Source organism: Falco naumanni, chromosome 8 (assembly GCF_017639655.2).
Source record: "Falco naumanni isolate bFalNau1 chromosome 8, bFalNau1.pat, whole genome shotgun sequence".
In the NCBI taxonomy this organism is placed as follows: Eukaryota; Metazoa; Chordata; class Aves; order Falconiformes; family Falconidae; genus Falco; species Falco naumanni.
In genome coordinates, this window is record NC_054061.1 from 61,277,469 (window position 1) to 61,305,369 (window position 27,901).

Genomic DNA, 27,901 nt, shown 5'->3' on the forward strand with positions numbered 1-27,901 from the left:
GGGAACTCAGGATGACTTTATCAGATGGAGCTTTGCTTTTTTCTGTTTTGTGCTGGTTGTTTTGTTTGCTTTTTCTCAATGTTTTTGTGTTCTGTGGTTTGTTGGGTTTTTTTACCTATGCTTCTAGAGCTGTGTGTCCTTTCACTGGTTGCTTTCTGTTAATGCTGGGATTCCTAAGTGGATTGGCTAAGTGCCCTCAACAGCTCTAGCTTTCTCTTGCCTACTCTTTACTCCTGCTGTCCTCCATCTCACCAACTGTTTCTTTCCTGTATTATTATTCTGGCTGTGTAGTTAATGTAAAAGCCTGACAAGTGCGAGACAAGGAATCACATCACTGAGTAGCCCCGATGGGAAATGACGCAGCCGTGGACCAGCTTGATAGCTCGTAACGTTCACCTGTAGGTCGGTTATCCTGCTGATCAACTCAGATTAGAAGCTCAAGTTGAGTTTACTGAAGTTTGGTTGGGGAAGAAAAAAAAACCCAGTGACACGATACCAGAAATAATTAAAAAACAAATAAGAATAGCTACCTCCTAAGAACTCCGTACTGCAGGCTGACCTGCAGCAATGTATTGACTGAACTGCATCCCCACTGCCTTAGGCTTTAGGGCTGTAACCGTTCAGTTGCACAAACAAGTTTAAAATGAGATACACAGTGAATTACTGGCAGACTCGTCATCTTTATCATAGAAGTAGGCAAAACACAGGAGAAGGGACAAAAGCGTCAAGTCACAGTTCCGTTTATTTAAAATGACAAAAGAATGTTCCATCAGGGAAAAAAAACACTGGCTGTGTAAAGACAAAGCCATTGATTGCTTTAAATCTCACAAGAAAATTTCACCCTCGTCAATAAAATTGGAAGTAAAAAAGTCGTGAAAATAAACAGCTGCATATAGAACATGAGTACGAGATGTAGCTCAACAAACAAATACTGGATTTTTCTATTACAGTAAAGACACACATTCAGCTAGTTATAGTAAGATAAAGGCATTAGGTCACCAGCCGTGATGTTCTGTAGCACTGTTAACCTCAGGGGCCTGGGGCACCAAAAATAAAAGTCAGTTTAAATGGAAAGCATTGCTAAATCCGTTATGTGCTCTAGGTCCTTCAGATTTCCTTTCTCTTGACTGCACGGGGCACATCAGTCTTCCTGGGCACAACACGCTAAATTGAACCAGCCATTTATTTTTCTAAGCAGCAGCTGGTCGATCCAGCGCTTCTGAGTGGCAGCAAAGTAGCACTGCAGTCCCTGTGAGTGACACTGGCCACTGCCACCCTGCCAGGCACTGGGAACAGATGGCAGCGCCTGGAGAAGCTGCAGCAGCGCCTGTGTCACGGAGGGGCTGGGGTTGGAGGGGCCTCTGGAGGTCTCCTTGTCCAACCCCCCTGCTCAAGCAGGGCCACCTAAAGGTCCTGTGTGTGGGGTCCTGTGGTCTGTCCCTCTGCTCGGCTGCATCCTAGAGACCAGCTGCTTAAGAGAGCCTTGCCTCTTGACTGCGAGTTGTTAATTATCTTCAAAGGTGCCGAGAAACAAACCTGTTCCTGCTCTGGTAACTCCATCCTTTAAGTGCTAAAGATGGCATGCCCTGCAGCTATTGCTCCGTATAAATTTAACTTCTTCATTTTGCTTTATCCCTAATTGCAAAAACACTTCATTATCAAAGCCTGTAAGGTCTTCTAGCTATTCAAGTCAACAGTTAAAACAAATGCCCTGGTTCATAGTACATGAGAAAATGAAGTTCCATTCCACCTGTTCTAACCTAAATGGCACATCTGTTATCGTGAAAGATATGAGCGACCAGATCCTCACCTTGCTAGATCAAACACAGCGAATAAAAACAACCTCCAACCCTTTTTGCAGCCTTTCAGAGCAGGTCTCGTTTTGTCCGACACTGCCGCTAGGCAGCACGGCTGCAGCCTGCAGAGGCTTTAGTCTTGGTTGTACCCGTTGAGCTACAAGCTCAGCATGTTCCAGTACAGCTTTAAGGTGGTGGCCTAAGAAGTGCTCTTCGTGAGAAAGGCTGTGCTAGATGTCCTACACAAGGAGACCTTGCCTTAAGAAACAAGCGAACATGAAACCCAGCTAACATTTTCGGCTTATGCTCTCTCGCTGCACCGTGCCCTTAGGAAATGATTAAACCAGGTCAAACTTCAGCAGCACGTGGGTTCAGTGCGGGGTATACCTGCAGAGCGTTTCTCTTCTGTGATGCAGATGAAAATTCAAAGCTATGAAATTTCTTGAGAAGTAGTTCCCACAGAAGGTGCAAGCTTTCTGAGCAGAACCTCTGCAGAAGAACTAGCTTTCCTTTGAAGCCGCCTACATACAGCCAACTGTTTTAAACGTTAAATTTAACTAATTCCCTTAAACAAAAAAATGCGTGTTTCTCCCATCACTCTTGCCTCTCATTCCCATCCTCCTCTTTAACTCTGCTCTGGCACAGTATCTCGCTAACTGGCAATTCTTTAACGAAGAACTTCTAAACAAAACCAGCGCACGTAAGGAGGCTGCTCAGAATGCTGTCCATAAGCCCATGAGTTAAAAACTGCTACTGGACCTTCAGGTTGAGAAACCAAAGAATCGAAGCGTGTCACCAAGCCATTGACTGCAGAGCAGGATGCGTAAGCTAATCAGCAGTAAAAAGCTCAGCCTTTAAGTTGAATATGCTGAACACATCTGCAACAAGAAAAGTAGATGTCAATTAAACAAGCCAAGTAAAGACCTAATACTCTACCCTTTACTAACTACAAAGTGCAACCAGGTCCTCGCCAAAGAGCAGCAGATTCACATCTTAGGATCAAACTACCATGGGGAAAGAAAAAAAAAAAAAAAAGACAACCCCACGCTTCAATTTGGAATTTTTTTCTGAAGTACACCCCAAAAGGACGAGGCTGCTGTCTGTTAACAGGCGGTACCTCAGCAGCGCGGGGACGGCAGCGCTTCCAAGCTGCACGCCTGCTCTAGCTTCCCTCCCCACCCAGACCCCTCAGAAGGAGCACAGCCTTATTCCTTCCTGCCCCCCGTCTTCCCTCCCCTCCTGTTCTTAACCCTGATCCCCACAAACAAGGGGAAGGAACAACTGATAGCAATCCCAGTCTAACTCGGGATTCCCAGCTTTTCCTACGCGTCTGAACAGACTCGTTCCGAAGCGTCAGCTTGTCAAGTGTCTGATGTACGTCCGAAGGGAAAAAGAAAGGAAAAAAGCACGTCCCAGCTCAACCCTCCCACAAAAGGCTGGTTTATGATACATACCACAGTGTCAATCTCTGCTGGGCCCACCATCCGAGACACCTCGTCAAACTCTTCAGGAGACATGGGGAGCAGATTTTCTGGAGACTGGAGCCTGGAGGGGTGGCTAATAGGAGGAGAAGAGCAGGGAAAAACCTTCACTGTAAAAGTGAGGCACATCTGGGCTGCCGTGCCCGGCTCTGAGTCCGGAAGGGCTCAATGGGGTCTCTTGTGAAGAAGATCGAGCCTGTGTGCAATCCACTTTACAAAGCCAGCATGGCTTTAAGTGAAAACTGGGCCTACCCGGTGATCTACATTCTAATGGAAGCCCAACAAGTCTGTAAGAACTTGCTCTTCAAGAAATTACTTGCCGGTACAACTACCTGCAAGTTTCTAGGGTTTTTACCTAAACCTGGTGTTTCGAACACTGCGCTGCAGGCATGCAGTGTGATCAGATCCTCCGAGAGAGGAGGGATTTGGCAGGAGCGCCTAGGCCTTAAATACTGTGAATACCCATGAACCACAGCTAAAAAAGTTATGATCAGTTCCTAGAAATCCAGCATTCCACTTACACTTCAGATACGGAGATTAACTCAGTCTTGATGTAGCCATTTCCCTTGGGACCATCCAAATCCATAGGCTCTGGTGCTTCAAGGAGACAAAAAAAAAAAAAAAAAAAAAAAAAAAAAAAAAAAGCTTGGGGTTTTTTTTCAGCAGGTTTACTTCACATTGCCATCTTTATTGTACCAAAAATAAAGCCTGTGACCCAGATAAGGGGCAAGTCTCTCTCATGCATTTTACAGCACTATGGTTAACCTATTCCATTTTTTAGTCAGATTTTCCTTTTTCCTTTTCCCTTATAGAAAACAGCGTACAAAAGCTCTGCTACAGTTTGATGTAGCTCTATCAACACAGCACTATGGTTAATTTATTCCAGTTTTAAGACACATTTTCCTTTTTGCTCTTCCCCTATAGAAAACGGGGAACAGAGCCCCCACTAAAGTCTGGTGTAGCTCTCCAACACGTGCTGCCAGGCCGCCCAGGCAGGCCCAGCCCTTGTGCCAGTCCAATGTGAGCCATGGTTCCAGCTCCTAGCAGGAACCTACATCTCCGAAATACCTCACAGGGTCACATGTAAGGGCCAGTGACAACTATTTTTGGGGTTTTTTTTGATCTGACTAGATCTCATGCTGCACCTCTTTAAAACCAGACCTGTTCTTAGCCTACTAAAGCTGTCACCTTGCAGCTGCGCAGCACTCCGGCGTGCCACAGGCTGCCAGGACACTCCGTCCAAGCGCTACCCCTTCTTTCGATGCCACAAAACCGATACAGTGCCCAAGCACCTCAAGCACAAACATCGCACTGACAGCGTACGAGCCGTTTTTAGCACTCACCCTCCTTAGGCCTGGAGTAGTATTTGCCAAAGGCATTGTCTTTGGGTATATCTGGGTACAGAAATCTCAGTGGATTTTCAGGAATGTTTTCAGCTGCCATCACTTTGTAGTTGCGAATGATATCGGGGAACGTAACAGCAGAGAGCTCCTTCTTGGTGTACGGTTCTACCGAATGGAACTGGGGCTCTGCAGCGGAGAAAAGCAGTGACTCTTAAAGGTGGTTTCAAAGTTTTTTTCTAAAACTGTCCTAAAAAGCTGCAGCCACTTCCACAAATTCAGAGGTCCCATGAGCAAAAGGCTCGCCTGGATGACACCTACTGTGCCACAGGTAAATATTTAATGCCTCTCAAAAGGCATAATTGTTTTGTGGGACAGGAGAGCATACGGGGGGATAGCACGTAGTGATGGCTCCTGGTGCAGTTTGCGTTCAGAATGACTGGGGTGACTTGGCTGTGGAAACTAACTGCAATATTTCATCAACTAATTTAAGTTGCGCTACCTTTTCAACCTTCTTCCAAATGATGTCATTCCAACTCTACTGCCTATTAGGAAGCCTGATCCCAAGATACCACTTGGAGCTTTTATGCATCATAGAAAGAGAAAGATAAAACCTCCCTGAACGTTCCACATACTATCAGCCTTTTCTCTTTACTTGATTTTTGGATGTCTCAGGTATGAAGGCAGCAAAGGGAAAGAAGTCATTCAAGTACATTCAGCAGTTTCTCTTCCAGCTGTTGTAGATCCTGGGCTCATCCAAGTGAATGCTAGCAGCTGTGCCATCCTGGCAGATGGGGCTGATTTAAGTAGTATGATAAGAGAGGAGCCCTGGCTGGATAGGGTGGGATCTTTTTGCAGTTTTTGAGTCTCCAGGTTTCCTTGAAAAAGGAGGAGAGAACAGTCCAGCTAACTGAAGAAGCAAGCTCCTCATCAGTCTTTTGGAAATTGGTGGAAGGAGAACTGCTTGGAAAATGAAGTGAGTATGTGCTTTATCTATGGAGAATGTGAGGAGGATCAAATGTTTTGGACCATGAGTTAAAGTAAAGCTGTTTGAGAAGGGAGTGTTGTGTATGAGGAGTAGTGGGAGAGAACAATAATACAGAGCGCTGAATGTGGCTGTAGCGAGCTTATCCTGGGAAATAAATCTCTGATGGGAAGCCGATATGGGTTTGGAGGGAGAAGCAGGTGTGTATGTACTAAGGATGTCTTGCTAAGAAAGAACTTAAGGAGGGAGGGGAGGCAGCTTGTCCTCAGCAGAATTCCAGGCCAGCAGCAGTACCTGGGCAGTGTTATCAGCCCCAGCTGAAACCCTGAACAAGTCCCTGTGGGGCTCATGTGCTGTGCTAAGGTATATGTCTGCTGCTGTTTGTGGCCTGCTGCTTGCGAGGGGGGAGGCTGCGAGGGTGGTGTATCATGTTGGCTCTTGGTGTGGAAGAGTGTGAAGGTTTCTTGTTCTCATGTAAACATATTTTGAAGGCAAAGATGTTCTCTGTTACTGGCTTACCGTTTTGAGATCCTTCTACCCACGTAAATGTGATTGCTCCCTCTTTGCTGCTTTCACTGAATCTTAGTAAAAATGTTCCTGGGCTCTGGTCCTTCAACAAAGCACGTTCTTTCTCTTTACTGATGAAACCCATAATGCAGCTGTAATGTTGAAAAGAAAAAGTTTGAGTTTACACCTCAACATAAACCCCAAGTTGTGCTGAGCTAGGTAGAGAAAACTAAAAAGCTGTTGTCACTTGGAAGAGCTGAAATACTTGTAAAAGCCTCACAGAAGGTTTTATCTGGTGAACAGGTGGAAAGCCAGCAGTGGGATGGATAGGCTGGAGCTGCCCTGTGGAAGCCATGAATCGCCACAGCTTTCCTCGGCACTGTTCCTTTGGCCTTGTGGCTTATACAAACATTTTCCTGAGCTCAGAATAAGAGAGCTTGTTCTTTACTGTCAAAGCTGGGCTGTGGAGGCAGAAGTGAATTTATATTTAATATGATCGGATCCCAGCTAGTGGTTTTAACTTCAAAAGTGTATTAAGGAACAGCTGTTTCTCCTTTTTGGCTGTTGAAGCAGAATTTGCTAGCTACCAGGTTGTGTTCATACAGGGGTGGGGTTTGCTTTATTCCTTGCACGCGTTTTCTAGATGAGCTATTAAGCCTGTGTGACTAACCTTGCAAATTCACTATGTTCAGCAAATGTCACTGGCGAGGAGGCCAGCGGGTTAATTATAGGAAATGGATTGGTCTGAACAGGCAGTGGGGAGTGAGCTGCACAAGCCATACTTGTACTAGGGCACAACCCTGGTCAAACCCCAGGTGATTTGTTTAAAAAGATCAGAATTTCTTTGGACCGCTTCTTATTCCTTAAAATACTCCATCGATAATGAAGTTTTGACTACGACTGTCCTTCTGTCCGTTCAGTTAAGAAAAGTGCCTTTTGCAAAAAAAAAAAAACCACACCCACCTAAAATCATGACTTTGCTTAGAATTTGAGTTGCTGTAAGCTATCCTGTTTTACGGGGGTTTGTTTTGCCTTGTTGTGTTTTTTTTTTTCTTTTTTAAATGGCATGCTGTGGGTAACAAATGTGTTTAGTAGCCAATATCTTGTGTATAACGAGAGTGTTTTGCCTTTCCATGCCTTAAGTATAACAATGCTTGTTGAGGCTGTAATACTTTTTGTATTCAAGCGGAGTCTCTATCCTAGTGGATACTATAGATTTGTCTCTTTCCCACTCAAGTATCGTTGCAGTTGACAAGAGTTTTCCCTTCAGTTTCCCCTTCTTGCCTTTCTAGGAAACAAAGATCTGTGACTATCCAACAAAGCCAGCTGAGAGAGGGAAACCTAAGAGTAGTAAATCTTTGGGTTTGACTACATTCGGGATTTAGCTCGCACCTCTCTTCCATTAAACCCTAAGCAGGGGATTGCCCTCGTAACAGAGGGCAATGAGTAATGCTGTTCCAGCCTGTATACTATCAAAGCCGCACGCAGAACCAACCCTGCAGGCACACAGCCGTGCTGAGGCGGAACACCAAACAGGACAGAACTGCAACTCTGCTTCAGTAATGGGAGCAGAAGTTCCCACTGCACTGGAGTCTGCTTAGCTAAGAAATACGTAGGTTTGGGCAGAGAAACAAGGCTTGCACTATAAAGGGCTTCGACAGAACCGATCTGGAGCTGGGGGGGTAGTAATTGGAAGCTTTCTGCTGAATACAGCAAGACAGAGCAACCCTGCTGTTGTAGATCCTGCAAGCTTGTGGGATGCTAGGATGCTCTGCTGTGAGCGTGCTGTCGACAGGGTTTTGTCACTGTGACCCTGGCTAAACCTGTCTGTGGCAGCAATTACTTAATTACTAAAATGAGTAAAACCTACTTTCTGGACTCATATTGTAGGCACAGAAGTTCAGAATCTGGCTGCTGCCACCCTCAGGAGGCTCACCACGATGGTTGCTTGTGGGGTAGGTTTTTTGCTTGTTGGATTTTGTGGTGTATGTTTTGCTGTTTGTTTTTTTTTTTAAGATGGATGATGACTTTGTTGTACTTCAGTCTTCCCTGTCAACACAAGAGAGGCTCTGTTTTAGACAGTGGGAAGAACCTACATACAGTGTGAGCAGAGGCAAAAAAAAAAAAATCTAACATTCAAAGCCCTGCTCTGTGACTTAAGTGGGACAGCTTGGTCATCTGATGTTTTTGCTTTAAGCAGCTGCCTCATTAGAGGATTCTTCCCTACTAGAATTAATTTGCCTCAGATTTTTCTGGTTGTAGGTTCTATTTTATTGGATCCAAAGCACCTTCACAAACAACCTTGCAACCTGAGGATGCAACTTGTAGCGTAAATGAGAGGCTGGAGGCAATGACTACATCTTACCCATCATTCCAGAGACACAGGAGATGTTTCTTAATAAGCTCCAGGATTCCCTCAATCCACAGCCAAAACGGGAAATTTTTATCATTTATATTTTCCTGAAATTCAGAATAGGGAAAGGCAGGGGTGGGAGGGGGGAGAACAGGGATAACGAAACATCAGTTTTATTAAGCAGAAAGGAAGCAAGCTGTCAGTGCTGAGAGCCAGCATCTACTTCTTCCAGCATTTTTCTCCCCTTTTTTCCCCACACTCCCTGTATTCTCTTAGAATTCCTGCCCCCCTTCTTTCTCCTTCTCTACTCCAGAAGGACAGAAACTATTGGGAATGAAGCACGTACAGAATTCTAGGCAAGAGGCAATGTGAGTGAATGCCTACATGAGCCTACAGTACCTGCAAAGCCACGACCCATCACCTCTTGTGCAATACCACTGGTCTAAGAGCCAGTGAACGGCTCTGGTTTCTGCCTGGGTACTGTCCCTGTTGGGGCTCTTGGGACATCCAAATAATCCAACACTGTGGGGCTTTCAATGAGGCTGGCGAACAGAACAGCTCAGAGACATTTTCTGTTCAAACTTGGATTTCAATTCCTCAGAAGCACTCATATTAATGAACTTGAGTACTTGTAGGTCACCAGAGCTTTGCTCTGCTTCTGCCTGCTGTCATTTCCCACTTATCTATACCAGTTTAGGGTCTAAAGCCAAAGAAAATGTGACGCAGCCTCCTGCCTTGCTGCGGCCAGTGTTATGAAATCTCATGATGTGGCTTTCTGCCATCACGCTGACCCTCTTGGCTGCCCTCTGCTTAGCCTAATCCAGTTGCCTCTAGTCTGGGAAATGTCCTTCACGATGGCAAAAGAATTGCACATCTTGCCATGTGGGGGTTTTGTAAAAATTTTCTGTAATAGTTAAACTGGAGAGCTATTCTACTAACAGCAACTGCATTAATAAGAACAAAGATGCTGTGTTTGAAAGATGCGGTTTTCTACATATTTTTATTATAATTATTCTACATTTTCTACAATCTCAAAATCATCTACTCCTTGCTGTTACAAGCCCTTTTTCCTCTTGCTACTTTAACCTCACCACTAAAACCTCCCACAACCATATAAACTCTAGAATAATTCAGGTACACCTCTGAAAAAGAAAGCACCCGGTGGTGGGGGGAACAAAACCCAACCAACCCAAGACAGAGTTCCCTCTTCATCTCAGTTTTGAAACTGTGTTCATACCTTGCAGAATCTTGTCCAAGGAATAAGGCCATCGTGAGATCCTCCGCTTGTTGGCCCTGAACAGAATAAACTGACTTCAGTCATGTTGTGCAAGTTACTTAGGCTGGAAGGAAAGCACCTAAAGCACCAAGTTCTTAGCGTTTATTTACAATTCTGAGCTGTTGTACTAAGCAAGAAAAGTCATGAAAACACAGTAGTCCTTTTCTAGTGCAAAGAGGGCTTGCAAAGTTCCCCTCTGGAGAAGTTTGCATCAGAATGACCAGATGTATTACACAGACCTTGCATAATGGGAACCAACTTGTTCTGAGGCGTTCTGTGCTGTGCTACACCTAACACTTGCCGGTTTCAAAATGCTTCCAGGAAGCAGACTGAAATCTTGCAAAACTCTTCTCCAGCAGAACGAGAGAACTGCAACCTATAGGCTTTACTGTAGGAGCGCAGCAGACCCTACAATATCTTTCTGGGATTAAGCACTTTTTCTCCGTTCTGGTGACTTCTGGGCTCTTGCTGCAAAAACTCTTGACTCCTAGGTCTGCCCCAACCACAGACTCGCATCATTCCTGTTGCAATCATTTCCCCCTACCTTGTTTTTATGTTCGTGTTTCATAACCACGTTCAAACCACAAAGTAAATCCTATGCTGTGACTACAGTAGCTAGCTAGCGCTTTGAGGACCCTGACTGCATTCGGAGCCAAATCCTTTCTGTTACAGATCACACTGTGTGTTTCAATGAAGTCAGGCATATGCTGCTTTTTCCTCTAATCTCCCTAAAATATATATAGGATTAGGGAGCTGGTTTCTGTGCCGCTAGTGTTAGAGAGCAAGACTCTGTCAGCTTTCACACCACAAAACCAGTAGATGAGTTGTATCCTGGCACCCTGTTAGATTCTGTGTCCCCTTGCACTAGTGAATCCTGAATATAGACTGTTCAACAACCTGGATTTTTTTTTCTCAGTAGTGAAATACTTTTAGCTGTAGAGATTTAAATAGCATCCTTGCTGCTACCAGAGCTTGACAAAATCTCTGAAGTTCTGAAAAGCTAAGTGACTACAGAAATATGTCAGTGGTCACTTTGTCTTCATGATGGTTAATTAAACTAAAGAAATTACTCTCCCAGAAGAGTTAAGAAAAAGTAATCTATTAAATCAGTAAGATTTTTGTCAGATCTTACGTCTTGGGGAAATTAAAGGAAAAGACTACTTGAATGCTGTACTTACCACCTAAGCCCACTAACATCAAATCCTTTTGAATATAAATGCTTCCTGAAACTTAAGTTAGTAGAATATGCTGAAACAATGGTATCTTAACCTAGTCTACTATGCAAACTCAGTAGCGGTGTCAAGTGCTCTGCCTATCAGGCAAACTGACAAGGAGTTTGGAAACAAAACTCGTGGCTGATTAGGCTTTTACTAAGGACTCTTGCCTGGGAGATGTTCCATTTGATGTCCTTTAAAAGTTCCATAGTGTTTGCATGTTGGTATTGCAGCTGTATTTATGCTGTTAGAGTAAGCCCCCACCATAGCTGGGGGCATGTGTGAAATTAAAATTAACAGAGATGGATTAAAAAAAAAAGTCAAGAAACAGCCACACATTGAAGATTGACTGAACATGTGCACTACTTTAGTGGCTCTTCAAAAGGCAAAAGTAGCCCCAATCTGCCTTGCCCTAATACATAAATTAAGTTAGAACTGTGGATTTTCTCATGACCTGACCTTCATCTACAAATTCTACCATACTGAAAACTGGAAAACGCTTCACTACTCTAAAGTGATATTGTATGAGGGGGAAAAGGTGTGAGAGGAAATGAAAACTTAAAAAATAAGATTGCAGTGAAGATGTAGCTTCAATTCAAAGAGGACATCTGTGATGGAAGTAGGCCATACCAAGTAGCTTCTCTCCCAGCATGCTCAGCTGATCTGCATTAAGTCCTCTCTTTGTTACGGAAGAAAACTGCCAACTCAGAACTTCAGAAAGTTTAGACCACTTTGCATAAGGTGGATTCAGAAAGAAGGACAAGTTCTAGAATGGAAGGGAAAAATACAATCTATAGTTAATAAACATTGATTTTTTGGAATGCTGTTTAAATTTATAAAAGTGTATTGCCAAAACAAAATGAAGACTTAAGAATGGATGTCGGCTTGAGACAGCTCGGTGAGTGCAGGCTGCTAGTCTGACAGGGGTAGGCACTCTTTACCAGGAAAAGCAAAAAGCAACCTCTGGGGCTCTGCTTTGGATGTGTCTTCTCCCACTGGGTAGAATTCCTAGATTACTCAAATGCACTGTATTTTAATTCTTGAATGTTTGTTTGGCTTCTCGCTGTGTACTGTATACGCTAATACAATGTATACTATCCTTATGTGGGATCTGAAGGTTGCTCTGTTTAGGATAGGGAAGTCACTGTGCCTCTCGCTACACCTGAAAGCCATTAAGAGTCACTGCATGGAGAAAATATAGAGACAATGCTTGAAAATTACACATAGCATTTCTGATGCAATTTTTTTGGGTTTGCAAATACCTTGGGGTCAGTAGATAGCATGTTGAACCATAAGATAGAAGCCCATCCGCTTGGAAGCTGGCTCACGTTTGAGATCACAACGATGGGAAGGGATGTTGTCTGAAAGGGTACAAAAGGAAACATGTCAGACTACCTCGCGCTGCCGCTGCAGTCCTCCTCTAGATTATCCTCAAACACATTGCCATCGTAAGTCCCTCCTTGCATGGTCTTCACTTTCTCACTTGAAGTTTGCACGCAGGGAGAAAATGTTAGTATGATGAAATGCTAGAAAGACATAGGTGACTTTTATCTGATGAAGACTTTCATTTAGTGTCAGATATGATAGCACTGATAGTAACGGTACATAGCATATTGCTTCTGAAGTAAATGGAAATGGATACCTAGAGCTTACAACATGGGGTTGGTTATCAGACAGCCTGCAAAGAACACCTACTCGTATTTACCCAGAGATCTGACAGCATTCTCACTGCATGTGTCTATACAGAGATGTTGTGGAATCTCATTCATATAGTTTGAAATAACTGAAAGTGCTTGATATCCAGCGCTTTAAAAAAAGTTTAGATTGTCAGCATGAGTGAAATACAGGAATTTAAGTCTATCTGTTTCATGTAGGACATACCTCTAGGTCTATTACCAAGCCAGGCTGGCACAGCTGTGTCTCAAAGCTCAGAGAGTGAAGCTCTTCTGTTACAATGAGAGGACCCTTAAAAAGAAAAAAAAAAAAAAAAAAAGAAAAAAGGGAAAACCTTTCAGGGACTGAAAACTGCCTGGGGGGAAGGTAAGGGGATTTATCATGGTTGGGGGGGAACCTTTTCTGCCCAAGGTTACTTGCTCTAGACTTCAGAAACAGTTTACAGGTCAAAGTCAAATGATGCTGCTGACTTCCTAGAACTGCCTGTTAAAATGCGTACTCTCTAAGCACCTTTTTTGGTTGTTCGTGGGGTTTTTGGCTCCTACCTAGAAGCCACAGAAAAATCTGTCCTTGCCAGAAAGTCCTAACCGAAATGTTAAAGCTAGATGCCAGTGAGGGAGAGTCCAGAGGGACAGCATTCTGGCAGTAGTTCTTGCTTGTAGATGCCTCCTACGTGGATCACTTCTTAGAAGCCCTGAACTCCTATTGATTGATCTGTCAACCCATGTGTTTCTCTATCAGGCTGAGTGGAGAATTGTCTCAAATGTTTGTGCTGCTTACCTCATTTGTTCTGCTCCCTGCATTTTTCTGTTCTTTCAGTTGCTGCAAATGAACAAAAAAAACCCCTGTCACTCGTTTATATCAGCCACAAATGAAAGTGGTAGAGGATGGAAATACTTGCACGCTCTAGTTGATCAACTGTATGCAAACTGGCTGCACTAGTGTCTGATTCCATTTGGGTCGAAGCTGTGAAAGCCGTAGGACTAAACTATAGGTAACTACTACTCTTTTATATTCATCTGAAAACAGATATTGCACCGTTACGATGTAATGACTTTATGTAAGAGGCCTTGTAAGAACAGCAGTGTGAATCAGGAAGGATCAGATGAAATACTAGGTATCAAAGTACCCTCTGAACTGGACAATAAAGTCCAGACAGTGTCTGTTCTGGACAACATTTCCAGGCTTTTTTCTTCCTCCTCCAAAGAACTCATTGCAACATAAGCTCCATAGTAGAAAATACTTCTGCATTTCTGGCCCTACTTCAGCAACAAAAGATACAGCACTTCAGTTGATCCAAAGATTTCAAAAAGGGAAGAACAAAGAAAAAGGGGAGATGATCACAGTTCCTCTTGTACAAAAGTAAACAGTGACTTCAGTAAGAGCAATCTGTATCCTTCCTACCACACCCTCTACCCACACAATTAAATGGATGTGCCAATAAAAAAATCCCCTACCAAGTGCCTGAATTCTGCTGCTAGACTTCCATTAGTAGATTCCTCCATGTTCATTACTTTTGTGTTTGTTCCCAAAATATTAAATTTCCTGAACCTGCATGAAGAGAGAAAAGAATTGAGTCTCAAATTCACTGAAAAAAACCAACATTAATATACCGAACTGTGATGCTACATACCCTTTGACTGAGTTCTTCTCTGTTACATCTCTGTCAAAAAAAAAAGACAAAAATATTTCAAAGATGTTGCCACAGACTAAGTGTTTTAGCAGCTGACAGCTGATGAGAACTGGTTGAAGCCTTTTGTGCACAAGAGGAGGCAATTGGTTCAAGCAGTCAAATATTGTGCTATGCAGGCTGTCTTTAAGGCTTAAATTTTACTATGAGGGCCTCATAATCAAAGTCCTTTTACCACATAGGTTTCAACTCTTGCTCTGAGGAAAAAAAAATACAGCTCTGTCATTCTAAATTTGCTTTCAAACCATATGATATTGCAGAATAAATTCTGCATCGCTTGAATTGGTTTTCCCACTTCTCAGGATTTTACTGAGTTGCATTATATCTGGTGCAATTCTCAAAGCCTCGGTTCCCACATCCACATAAGAATTAGTTTTCCTTTTCCCTACTCCATGCAAGTTTCTGGACCTCAGAGCTGTTTCAAGCGAATGGAATGCCCCCTAAAGACTTGAATGGGAAGACAAAACCTCATCTGCTTTCTTAAAAGCACAGCCACTGTCATTATTTTGGAGACGGTGTTACATTTACTTCCCTGCCCTTTAAGTAAATGCTGAATTCATCTGAACTGTATTGCTCATAAAAAGCTAAACTTGCTTACAAAATATTGGTAATAGTCTGTTTAGATTGCTATTGCTATAGTTTTTCACTAGTTAAGGATGTGTCACATGTTAAAGGTAGACTTGTTTATACCCCTAATTCAAAGACAGCTTTAGGGGTACCTAGACTCATCACTAGAGGCTACCCAAAAAGGAAGATATTTTAAAATACAACTAAATTATGTGACTGAAAACAGTTTCTACACTTTCACCTAGAGCTAGCCCAACTGAAACATCTGCAACAGTGAAGTTCAGAAGTGCACATGCTGCTTAAGTGCTGCTCTGTGCCCGCACTCAGCAGAAGCCAGCTCTCCTTGGTGCATCTGAGCAGAGCTGGTGGCAAGAAGCTGAGGCCGTCTGTACTTTGTGACATTTCTCTAATGGCAGAAAGAGATTTAGAGCAAGGGTATGGGTAAGAAAAAGGGAGGATGGGATGTACCTGCTGCCACGGAGAACCAGCCTGCTGCTGGCCAACTCGGCACTTAAAAATATGACAGCCTTTTGGATTTCTGAACATGGGGGCTGTTTACTATTGATGTATAAAGGGATGAGAAAAATGCAACCTACTTATCAAATAAAACTTTCACTTTCAAGTTGTAGTTCAATTCCTGCAATTTCACCAGCAACCTGGAAAGAGGAGAGAAAAAAAAAAAAAACCTATTGCCAATTGCAAAAGATAAGTAATAGGTTCTCTGCTATTGTATCACAGATATACCTGAGCTGCACAACTCGGGGCCACATGCAGGCTCCAAGCTTGCTTCATACACGATTGTAATTAAAAAGGAAACTAGATGGGCAAATGAGTTATTCTTTTGCATGACTAAGTGCTCTGGTTGTATTTCTCATACACTCAATACCCCCCATTTCTGGTAAAGAGTAGAAGCTGAATGCAGGTTAAACTTTGCTAGAAGATGCCCCCACGCCACATGGAGCCTGCTTCCTTTTGACCGTAACACTTGGGCTACAGCGTAAGATGTGCAACGTGCTCTGCTGGAGGAAGCCGGTGACATGAAAGGCTTACTACGCAATGAGTGGGAAGGGGAAAACATACCTCAGCTTTACAGTAAACTGTACGCCTGTCTTCAGGACTAAAGGCCTCTGAGGATGTGTTGGCATGCAAGGCTGCCTCTCTACCACAAAGGAGCTATGGAAAGAACAGATTAAAGGCACTCTGATTTATCAGTGTTCTTAAGGAATAAGAAATTGCATAAAAAGTAAACTTTACAGGAATGGTGATTTACCAGCAGTACTATATACTTCATTTGTTCAGTTTCAGTCTACAGAGATTGTAATTTCATTTCTGTTGATGGGGCTAGAAATATTGCGAGCATAAAGTGATTTCATATGGCTTGGCTTTGTCTAAATAAATTGATGGCTTGAGGAGGGAGACTGCTACCTCAAACTTCCCTGAAATCCAACAGTGTGTAAACACTGAGGTACGTAGCATAACACACGTAAGGAATGTTGCTTCCTTTGCCATTCCCAGTGCTCACTAAATTCTTCTGGTTACAGTGCTATGTCAAAATAGGTGCCCAAGAGCTAGATTAAGCTATCTGCGGATTTGATGAGGGCTGGCTAAGCCCACAAACCCCTGAGGCCAACCTGTTCTGATAACAGCCTACACTGCTGCCATCACTAGCATCTTTTTATGTAACGCTGTGCTAGGTAGATACAAATCCTGAAGCGTTTCTAATGCTACAGAGTCCTAGGCAGCATGAAGACTTTTCCTTCCACTGTAAGCACAGGCAAGATAACTAAACAGCAGCTGGATTTCTACAGCTCTTCACTGCCTTCACTTCACTGAAAAGCAGCTCCAATGAAAGGCAAGTGGTCAAAGCACCTGAACGGGACTATAGAAATGTGGGTTCTGGACCCCTGTAACAGGGTGTTACCTACTGTATCTAAGTCCTTGCTCTTTCCTGCTAGGTTAAAGTCTTCTACAGCATTGATTTTTGTTTGTTGTATGTTTATGGAATGGGACTCTGGTCTTATGTGGGGCAACTATCAGCTATAGTAACTCACATCCTAGAGATGATACAGCAGTAGTGCTGGCCTCTCCATGCTGGAGACAAAGGATGTGTCCAGAGACAAAAGGGCTGAAGAATCTAGTGTGTATTTATCTTGGGCACAGCTTGGTGCTGCGGGTGGCTTCTTGCCTCTATTTACTTGAATTTTGCAGGGCTGAATCTTAAAAGCACAAAAACAACACACTAGGAGTCTGATTCTGTGGTCAGTGTAGACTGTAGCATAGCTCCTGCTAACTTAAATGACTGATTACAAACCCTTCCATGAGCCTAAACCTGTGGAAAACCTAGATAGGGTAAACATCAAAACCAGTCAGTTTACTGTTTGTGACAAGCCCTGGAAAACCTCAGAAAATGCCAAGTTAGTGTGCAGGAAATACTGAGGGAACAGAAGGGAAGGTGTTCTCCATCCATTTATTCATGCAAGCACAAAAAGACTCTTCTTGTCTGTTACCTTTGGATGAGCTGTTTGAACAGACTGTATGTTCGATCCTGCAGAACTTGTTTATTTTTTGTGATGGGATCAGGGTCATAGGTAAATTTCTGTTCCAGCTCCTCAAGCTTTTTGAGCTGCTGACGAACTTGCTGTAGACTTTCAGCAACAATGGTGAACCTACAATTACAAAAGCATGCTAAAAGTAATAAGATTGTGTATTGTAATAGTGCTGAGACACCAGCCAGGTGACTGTCCCTAAGGACTAGGCGGTGCACAGAGAACACTTTTCACCCATTGGAAATATGGTGAGGTAATAAAATCAATGAAACATAGTTACGCTGTGACAGAATAAAAATGCGTAATATAATCGGTGTATTTCATGGATCTGGTGTTCCTTCATAACACGCTTGCAGGTTCCTGTCCGCTGCAGTTCTTGACTAAGACTTACCAGTTCTGTAGCTGGTCAAGACAGGCGTTGGGTGGCCCACCAATGCATGCAGTCTGCTGCCTGTGCTTCCACTCCACCAGCTCCTCGTTAATAAGAGCACTCTGAGTGTGCTCTGTGGTGTTCAGCAGCTGTACTATCTTGTTCACTACTTCCTATAGAGAGTATTAAATTACCTTGTTTATTAAAAAGACTTCATACAGGAAAACTAAGTACTGTTTTAGCTAATGCTATCTGTCTCTCAAACCTCTGCAAGCACCTCAAAGTAATAGTTTCTGTCAACAGAGGATGTTTCCTAGAAACGCATGCTTTTTAGCTGGAGGATTTGCTAGATTAAGTGGAGAAACAAAGCATAGTCGCTATTGCAAAATTCTGAAGAGCCAGTGTATCTCTTCCATGTCTTTCCCAAGTGTATATCTGGGATCACTCAGTACTTGCTGTGGATTTGAGCACTGCAACAAGAGGGAGCGTACTAACTCCATTAGAGCTGCAAATTTTTAAATCAGTTTTTTCCTCAAGAACATGACGATTGATATGACACTTTCCCTCTTGTTGTTTGGCTAGTTTTACCTGACAGTGATAAAAGTTGCTAGAAGAGAAATAAAATTGCTTGCAGGGATTCTAGATTTTCAGTCAGGATGGACAAAATGAAATCTTACTTTAACAGGTAATAATAGAAAACTTTTCTATTATTATAATTTATGTCAATCCAATGAAAATGAACATGTGTTCAAAATGAAGTGCTGTTGCCTTCTGAAAGAAAACTTGAGCACTACCTTTCTCTTGAGGTCAAGTGATAAAAACATCTTCTTGAGATTCATCTGTTCTTTCTTATATTCCTCCTGTGACCCACCGTTGGACTCATGCTCTGTAAAAAAGTCCAAATCGTGTACATGAGGACCTGCCTGGCCAGCATCAAGTGAAGTATATCTTTAAAGCTTAAGGGAGGAAATGTTTACTATCTCCTAGATATTTTTTTTTTGGATTCCTCCTTTCCCCCTTCTGAAAGGACAGAGTCTGCAATTAAAGCACTAATGCAAGGAAAAGCCACTGTCCCAGCGAAGTAATTGAGATGTGAGTTTGCTTGCTTTTCAGTGCAAGAACCTTATGTAAAATAATGATTATATTGTGTAAAGATACACACTGAGCAATTTGTTCTCATGCTGACTTCAGGTGTTAATCATTCACATTACCTAACAGTTAATGTCTGTTGCCAGGTTATTTCAAGGGAGGCTGTTCAGAGCCTCCTGAGGCAGCACAGGCAGACGGGTCCTACAGTCGCCCTGGCTACCACCTCTGCTCCCCACCGACCTGAGGGTAGGGGTTCCTGTCTGCCTCATACAAGTGCTCCCTGCCCCCGAGTACAGAGAGCAAGATCCTGGTTCAGTGCTCCCCTTGGGATCTTCTGAACACATCCCTCTTCTGAGGGATGATCAACTGCCAATTTGTGTTGGAAACTGAAGCCTTTTCTAGAACAAAGTAGCCAAAAAAAGAAAAAGGCAGGTCTATATAATAAAACCAGTGTGACCTACAGCTGCATGTGCTTCCCTCAGTACACAAGAAAATACAAAACTTGAAGGAGGAAGGCATTTGTGAAATACAAGATGGCAAAGAGAAGCCTAAACTTAACTATTTAGGTGTATGGTTGAAGAGTGACAGAATCTATAGGGCTTGCAGCTTCTAGCAGCAAAGAGATATAAAGGACAAAGGAATGCTGTCTGTGTTAACAAAGAGGCTCTCTTGTACAAACAGATAGATGCAGAGAATGCATTTTCAGGATTTTAGGTTTTGGTGTAAATTGGAATTAATGGAGGGGCATTATCAAAGTAGAATTAAAGAGGAGGGACGTTCCCAGTACGTTTGGCTACACATTGTTAGGTTTCGTTTCCTGACACAAGGCAGCAGAGCTTACTCTTACAAATTATATGCAGTAGGGTATGTCCTTGATAAATTACTCACCTCTATTCTGCAAGGTTTTACACTTAAAGTCATATTCATCTTGCATATCCTCTAATGTCTTGATGTCTTGCTCTACGTCCTATAAAGCACAAATGAAGGGTGGCCACAATTATTCAATATTTTTATGTAATGCAAGACTACTTCTGACTAGGAACTACCTGGTACTAGCCCTTTGCTTCAGAACTGGATTTCACCTCTGTAATGCCCTTTCCTGGAACTCCCTAAGAGGAAATAACCCTACACTTAATCACCTTCTATTCACTCTTCTCCCTCTTCTCAGCTAACTAAAAATCTATTGATTTTAAATATATGGCTAGACAATAAGGGCTTTTCCATAAGTTCACAGAGTTTAGAAGAACCTAGGCTACAGTGGAAAAACCTGGAACAGCACACAGCTTTTTAAACAAACTTCCAAATTCTTAGATATTGCTTGGATAAAAGCTTTCTGTCATGACACTACTTGTTAAGATGACAAACATGTATGTGTTAAATGAAAATCTATCTTCTAGTTTACAACAAGTTGGTCAGTATATGATTTGTTAGTTTTTCCTCAGTATTCCAGATAGGTAAAATGCTTTTGTTGCCAATACTCAGGCACAAGAAATTTGATCTTGCTAAACTAGTCAAATACCAATCTGCATTATGGTGTTGCTGACAAACAATTACTTTCTTTTTTCAATCACTGGTTATAGCCTTGAAAACCAAACCATTACCTGATTTTTATTTGTCCTTTTAGAAGTCTTATGTACTGAAAGCTTTTCAACATTTGTGAATCAAAAAACACTACTTTCCGAAGTCATACTATACTTACTATAACACTGTTTTTTACGGCCTTAACTTTCGCGTCAAGCTCCTTCTGTTTGTCCAGCATCCCAATCACAGTGTTCTGTATGCTCCCTACTTCCATCTGAGGGAAGCAAGCAGAACAACAGCAGAAGTCAAACCAGAGTGAACCATGACAGTAAATACTTTTTTATTAATGTAAGCTAGTGGCTCTTGTTGGCAAACAACATGATGAAGCATGCTTGTTCTGATAAATTATACTAAGGCTTTATAACATAAAATCGAGTTCAGGTGAATTTGCAAGAAACAAGGGAGGACTAAAAATGCCAGTTGCGAGGTAATGCTGCTTTTTTTTTTTTCATCCGTAGCAATATAAAGCTATAAACATATTCTGTTTTATCTCTGCACAAATCCATTTTTTTTGTTTTGCTTATCTTCATGTATCTTCTAAATGTGTTTCAAGAAAACCACCACCCTGAAGGCTGGATGATGTCTACATCAGGTATTAGATTCATTCACACTGGATACGGGGAGAAACAGGCTAAAAGCAAGAAAAGATAGGTCTGTTGACAGGCAAAAAGGGTAACTTGGTGTGCAGTTTCTTTCCTACAGGGCATTGAAACACATTTTTAGAACTCTGTAGGTTTTTTGAAAGCTGACCTCAATATCATTCAGGAAGTTTATTGCATGATATTGCTCTGGGAGAGTCGTAGTAATTTGAAAGACCAGATGTACTGTTAATGTGTGGAATGAAACTAGTGGTGTTAGAAACTTGCTGTCCCTCCAGTGTGGGACAGTCAGGTATGCATTGTTGGTCTGACTAATGCTTCAGTTTAAGCTAGGGTCATCTAAGGTATTTATTTTGGTAAACTGCAAAAAGTCCCCATCATAGGTTTAAGTCAGACTATTCAGGCGATCTGAGCATACTCTAACATTCTCCTTTTGGTTTATATGATGCTTATTAATTGGCCTTGCTCTGCATTTTATCTTCTTGGCTTTGGGAAATAGGAACACTTACCAGAAAGCAGAGGTAGGGCATGCTGTTGTACCTAGTGCCAACAGTAAGTATAGGAGGACTTATTTCCCTTTTTAATGACTCAAATACATTGTGTGCTAGAAAGCCAGTCATGAGTGCTTTTGCCAGAACAGAAACTAAACAGCTGTGCTGCAGCTACAAGGGGTCTGTCAGTCGTATTTTTAGTGGAGCTGTTTTGGACACAGTTGTATTGGGTTCCTTGTTGAAAGTCTGTGCCAGGGTGCTCTTGCCACTCTACCAGCTTTGCCCTAAAGGGAAGTATTTCAGTATCACGCTTGGTCAGTCATCATTATTACTATGTAAGTGGATTACATCTAGCTATACAGTCTGCATGCCTTTCCCAACTGCAGAATGTTCTTATTGCAAAACAGTTCTCCTTGCAAAGAAAACACAAAAAGATGAAAAGTCAGAACACATAAGGAAGGAGAAGAATATGGCTTTACCTATAGTTCAGAGATGGGCTTCATTTGGAGAGAAAAAAAAAAAAAATACTTGGAGATAACTGGGAAGGAGAATGATGCATCATCTTCCCAGAGAGAGTTCACAGAAGCAATAAGGCTCAGCTGCTTAATATGGATTAAATTCAGGAGTAAAATGCAGAAGAAAAAATCAAATCTTGATGGAGAAATGAGGCAAGTAGTAATTATTAAGTTGTGCTAATCAGATTTATTACATCAGGCTATGCTACAGAAGCATTAAAAAAAGTGTAGCTTTTACATCGGTCAAGGAATAAGAATTACTTCCTGGCCATTTCCCCTCCAAAAGCTTCATACAGCACAAACAAGCCACACTGTCCAGCTGTCGGTGTTCACTCTTCCGTCTTTAAGAAACATATTGTTGGGCAGAGAGAGAACAGCCTGTTTCCTCTTTCAGTCTTCTTCTGGTCCCTCTGTCCCAAATAACAAAGGATAGATACAACCACAGTAAACATTCAAAGACTTGTTACCTGATTTGACAGCTGGGCACTGTTCAGTATTTTTCTCTCTTCCTTCAGACAGTTGTAGATGATCATTGCCATATGTATTGGGTCTTCTTGGAAGTTATCCTGGCATTAGAGACAGTATGTTGTTAAAAGTTCCTACCCATAACTTCCTGTCCCTCACTAAACCGATCAGCAAAAAGATCAGGGGGTGACTGTGAGCCTTGGGGCACACACTGGCCATAGCGTGCTCCAAGCCTACAGCAAGTGTGACAGCTGAAACTATCTCCAAGAATGAGTTTCTATTTTTAGTTCATCGGTGTACAAAGAGATGGGACTTGGCACAAAACAGGTAGGGGGCAGAGACGGTAGTGGGAGAAGTGAGATACTACCCTACAATCCGGGAGAGAGCTCGTCTCTTGAGAGCCATCCTCCCACAGCTCGGAAGTACAGCTGCTGGTTTTGAAGAGCAGTTGTTCCAGTTTGATAGGTACAGCTCTTGCTCAGTGGTGTAGAGGGGATGTGTTAGCTGCTGCTTATGGACACGCAGTCAAGGCTGGATACAAATTCAACCTTATTGTTCCACACGCATATAAAATTGAAACATGCTCTGGATGGAGTACTGCCTGTGCTCTGCTCAGAACGGGGCTGCCCTGAGGGGTCACCAGGCCTTACAAGTACAGCCTGGTCATGTCTCCTCTCCTCAGAAAACAGTCCCCCAGTCACTGACGTGTGGTGAGGAGAAGCTAGGTGTGTGGGAAACAGGTTGTGGAGAAGGTGACTCTATGGAAAAGCCCTACAGGGAGGAGGGGAGGACTAATGAAAGTAATCAAGTCCACTAAGGATATGCTCCAACTGCCACTTGCTACCAATTACTTTGGCCCTTGTCTTTGTCAGTACAGTATGGTGCACAGAAGTGCTGTTTAATGACAAGTCCTCTGCTTTTAACTGTAGCTCTGCAGTTAAACGGGCAGGATTTCTTCCCGTGTTTCTTCTGTATCAGCTTATTGGGATGCTGAGGAAACCTGCTGGGCAAGGGGTGGGGTAAGTGAAACTACATTTGAGTAAGTGCTCCAAATAAATATAGCAAACACCTTGCAAACTACAACTTCCTTTTTCCTAGAGTTCTCAGAAACTGTAACTGTACCAGTACTGAAATGGTAACTTTATAACTGTAGCCAATTAAAACCAAAAATGGAGCAACGTTTGAATTCTGGCTTTTAAATTAAGATTCTCACATATTCTCTGCAAAAATCCCTCATGGTAGGGTAGTTTGCTTAAAGGCATCCAACTGCACTACTGAAGCAATTCAAGCAAATGTGCAGGCATTATACCCCAGGCGTACCTGAAGATTACGTTTGCTTTTCCTTATGTTGTGTTGCAGCAGAAAGTTGTTTTCTATCAAGAATCGACTAAATTGATCATCAAGTTGTGAGAGCAGGTCGTGGAATAGCACCGTAGCAAAAGATACGTTGTTGGCTGCATGTTCCCTAGAACAATTTAAGGCATGCTTGTGTTAAACACACTTTCAACAGTGTTCAACAAATGCATACAGAACTACTTTTTTTAATTCCCAACTCCAGTTGTAGCAGATGCAAGCAGTAAGAATTGCCTTCAAATATACACCAGTTTCATTCTCTCAACTTTGACTTTACTTTCCTTGACACAGAGATGTTGTTTTTCTCTTATTCTTGCCACGTTCTGTGCAATTTCATTTACTCATTCCACGCACATCAAGAAGCTAAAAAGCAAACGTGATGCATGTGCGTGTTGTACCACTCTTCTAAAAGAAGACACTCCACCAAAATCTTGGCAAAAGTTCAGTATGTGAACAGTGAGAGACCGAGCTGCCAAGGTAGTAATTGATTGGGTTTTAAAACAGCCATTTTTGTTACAGACCAACCAAGGGAAATCGGATATGCTACGTGTTGGGTCCTTCTAGAAAGCCCTGAAGAGGGACAGGAACACAGGCTATAGTTCAGTAGCTGTGTGGGTGCTGTCGTACCAGCAAAGGTTCACCTAGCAGCTTGCTTCCCCTGCTGCCCGTAACTGCATTGCTTAACCCACAACCTGACAGCCCACCTCTACGCTTACCAATCCTGGTTTTCCAGCCACTGTGCCAGGTACTGCCTGATTTCCATAGGAAAGCTGTCATCGTATAGCTGGTGAACTTGCTCCAAAAACTTGGAATCAAGTTGCTGTAGCTGATACCACTGAGTCATCCTGAGGAAGGAGAGGGGGAAATAATCAGTGTAAATGTTTTAGTAGTATTTGGACTGAACTAGTGAAAAGTAACTCATTCAAGATTTTCATGAACATCAGCAAAATTGGAGATGTGCTGGTTTTAGCTGGGATCGAGTTCATTTCCTTATAGTAGCTGCTATGGGCTGTGTCTTGGATTTGTACTTAAAACTGTTAACAGGGATGTTTTTGTTATTGCCGAGCAGTGCTTACAGAGAGCAAAGGGCTTTTCTGCTCCTCACCCCATCCCAGTGAGGAGGATCTGGGTGGGCACAAGGAGTTGGGAGGGGACACAGCTGTGACAGTGGACCCGTACTGACCAAAGGGACGTTCCATATCATATGGTGTCATGCTGAATATATAAAGCTGGGGGAAGAAGGAGGAATGTGATGGGGACATTTGGAGTGGTGGTGTTTGTCTGCCCAAGCCCCTGTTATGCGTGCTGGAGCCCAGCTCTCCTGGGATGGCTGAGCCCCTGCCTGCCCGTGGGCAGTGGTGAATGCATGCCTTGTTTTGCTTTGCTTGTGCATGCAGCTTTTGCTTTACCTATTAAACTGTCATTATTTCAACCCATGAGTTGCTCTTCTGATTGACTCCCCCATCCCACCCGGGAGCAGTGAGCAAACAGCTGTGTGGGGCTTGGTTGCCAGCTGTGGTTAGACCATGACAGAGGAGTAGGAAGGAAAAGCATTTCCAGCAAACAAAACAGTTTTATTTTCAGCTGTAACAGTTTTAGATGCTAATCGTTAAAACTGAATACAACTTCTTCTGTGTTTAACTTTAAAAAAAAAAAAGCCACACCACAAAACACTCAAGTTAGGATAGTGCACTATTCTGTGAGAAATAACTTGAACCTAGATTATCCTTCCCTTTGAGAAGTCGCATTTTTCTTTTAAACCCCTTCTCACAGCATTTAGAGTACTGTTAACTGTCCTCTGGCTTAGCAGGGATGTGGGAATGAGGACCTGTGTGTCTGACACCTATACTCCGCAGGATCAAGATCCAGTATGTGGAGTTTCACGTGTTGTTGGTGCAGGTGTACTCCCATCACCAAGAGCGTGAGTGGAAAAATAAAAGAAACCTCTAGGAGTCCATTTTCAAGGGCTACTTGTGTCCCCACTTGCCTGCTCTGAAAATGGACTAGATCTCAAGCCACTTTAAATGGAGAAGTATTGGAAAGAAAAATTTTCTATGTGCTTGAATTTTCAGGCTAAATTCAAGTTCTGTGTGGAGCAGACACTGGTTACTTAAAATGAACTAGTATGACTGAGAGAAGCCACGCTGTACAGTAACACTTCTATGACGGAGTGGCTTTATGTTCTGATGTACAGTCTCTAGCCACAGATCAGTTAGTGGGCTGCAGGCTAGCATCTTGTAGTGGAAATGGCAGGTAAAGATATGTCCAAGGAACAGCTCAGGCTGAGAACATGGGTGCTTAGATGGAAGTCCACCTGTAACTTTTTTTAAAAAAGGGTGATTGGACCCATCCAAAGAACAGGGCAGCACTGGGGCAGAGGGCTATCTTCTATGTGGCTTCCTGTCAAATTCATTAGTGTTTGTCAGTCCCCTTGCCTGCCAAATGGCACATGCTACATGAGAAGCAAATGAGAGTTTAAAAATGCTATTATGCTTAAAGTGAGAGCTTTGAGGATTTTGATGTGCATGGAATTCAGACTACAGGTAACATAGCATTTGTGTATGCTGTAGTGGTACCAAGGCAAACAGTTATATGTGACATTGGTGAGGAAAGCTGGAAGAATTTGTCTAAATGCATGAAGTTAGTCTGATGGGGTTTTTCCCTAGTGCTTAAATGAAGGCGTACTCAGCTATTCCTGTATTTTAAAGCTGCCAGACTAGGAAAGGACTAGGGAGTGGTGGCAGATAACCATACAAAGAGGCGCTTACAGAGCAAAATAATAATTCAGCAAACATAATCCTTGGGGATGTGAGCAGGGAGACACTGCAAAAGTGGGAAGCTGGCACCTTCTGAGAAGGCATTAGAGACCACCACAGCGGCCCAGGGCTCGCCCTCCCGCCTTCGGCCACCTGCCGCGCCAGGTGCTGTAGGCCGCGCAGCCCGCGGGCCGTTCTGCCTGCCCGGGGTACAGCCCGCGGGTGCCCGGGGAGAAGGGCCCAGCTGGGCGCCCCTGACGGGCGGCGAGAGCTGCGCGGGTCTGTGCTCCAACACCCCCGTTCGAGCGCAGCACGCAGCCGTTTCAGGCCTTTGAGCTCTGCAAGCCCGGCCGCTAACCCAGCGCTGCCAGGTCCCCACCGCACCACGGCCCTGGGCATCCTGCCCCTTCCCCCGCGCTCCAGCGGCGTTTGACCCCGCAGAGCCGCTCCCAGTACCAGGCCCGGGTGGCGGCCGCCGAACCGCGGGCGCCCCAGGAGCGGAGGGTAGGGGGCAGCCCCACCACCCCACTCCGCACCTCACACGCTCGCCGCGGCCCGGCCCGCACTTACCCGTAGGTCGAGGCTCCGCTACGACTCCGCGCCGCGACCCTCGCTCGGCTCTGAAATACCCGCAGAGCCGGGGAGCGGGCGGCTGGCGGCCGGACCAATCGGAGCCCGGCTCCTGAGGCCTCGGCCAATGGGCGCGCGGCGGCGCCGGGCTGTCCCCGCCCACAGCCCCTTCCCTTTCCGCCTGGGGGCGGCGGGGTGTTCCCGGCGCCGCGCTCCCCCCTCCGCCGGCAGCCTGAGGGGAGCCCGCCGGTGCCCGCAGCCCGGTCCGGGCAGCCGCAGGCAGACGCGCCGCACGTATAGCGGAGAGAGGTTCGCACCCGTTAAATAAAAAGCTGTCCAGCAGTGCGGCGGTGCTGGCGATAGCCGGTGAGGTAGAAACAGCCTGAGCACCGTCCCTGGGGCCAGGCCTCTGCCAGCTTCTGGCGCTGCCGGGCAGGGCCGCGCTAAAAGTTTAGTAAACGCGCGAGAGAACGTACAGCTGTCGAGAAGGGGCTAAAAGACGGGTTAAAAAGTAGGATTTGTCAGCGCGTGTAACAGGCGAAGGGAAGGCAGGGGCTGCCGCCCCGCAGGTGGGCGACGCTGTTGTGACCCTGTGAGGAACGGAGGCTGTGGGGTGGTTCCTCCTGCCCTAGGAGGAAAGATACCGAAGGGTAAAGCTCGGCGGGCCACCTGCAGACAGCGGC

General features: G+C 43.9%; 1 protein-coding gene across 2 annotated transcripts; it reads right to left on the reverse strand.

Moving 5' to 3' along the window:
- Window positions 1-724: 724 nt before the first annotated feature.
- On the reverse strand, window positions 725-27,327 carry STAT1 (signal transducer and activator of transcription 1). Of its 2 annotated transcripts, XM_040604363.1 has the most exons (24): window positions 27,219-27,327; window positions 24,609-24,737; window positions 23,860-24,004; window positions 22,542-22,640; window positions 20,588-20,683; window positions 19,777-19,855; window positions 18,594-18,685; window positions 17,821-17,972; window positions 17,391-17,549; window positions 15,964-16,056; window positions 15,480-15,539; window positions 14,260-14,289; window positions 14,084-14,177; window positions 13,407-13,448; window positions 12,834-12,917; window positions 12,215-12,313; window positions 11,583-11,718; window positions 9,700-9,755; window positions 8,475-8,569; window positions 6,122-6,261; window positions 4,621-4,806; window positions 3,799-3,874; window positions 3,251-3,353; window positions 725-2,674 (listed from the first exon to the last, which is right to left on the reverse strand). In XM_040604363.1, exons 2-24 carry the CDS (start codon window positions 24,734-24,736, stop codon window positions 2,651-2,653), a joined length of 2,268 nt encoding a protein of 755 aa, XP_040460297.1. In that variant the 5' UTR covers window position 24,737; window positions 27,219-27,327; the 3' UTR covers window positions 725-2,650. The 2 variants fall into 2 exon arrangements, with proteins under 2 accessions (XP_040460297.1, XP_040460298.1); XM_040604364.1 differs by lacking the exons at window positions 725-2,674; window positions 3,251-3,353; window positions 3,799-3,874; window positions 4,621-4,806 and adding an exon at window positions 5,239-5,495.
- Between the last annotated feature and the right edge of the window lie 574 nt (window positions 27,328-27,901).

Bases quoted from the DNA above. Each gene is read 5' to 3' on its own strand.
- STAT1 (XM_040604363.1), bottom strand. From the start codon at position 24,736: ATGACTCAGTGGTATCAGCTACAGCAACTTGATTCCAAGTTTTTGGAG. The intron at 9,756-11,582 runs GTATGGCCTACT...TATTCTGTTCAG, and splicing joins GCTGGGAGAGAAGCTACTTG to GGCCAACAAGCGGAGGATCT. The intron at 6,262-8,474 runs GTAAGATGTAGT...TCAACATTACAG, and splicing joins CTGTGTCTCTGGAATGATGG to CTGCATTATGGGTTTCATCA.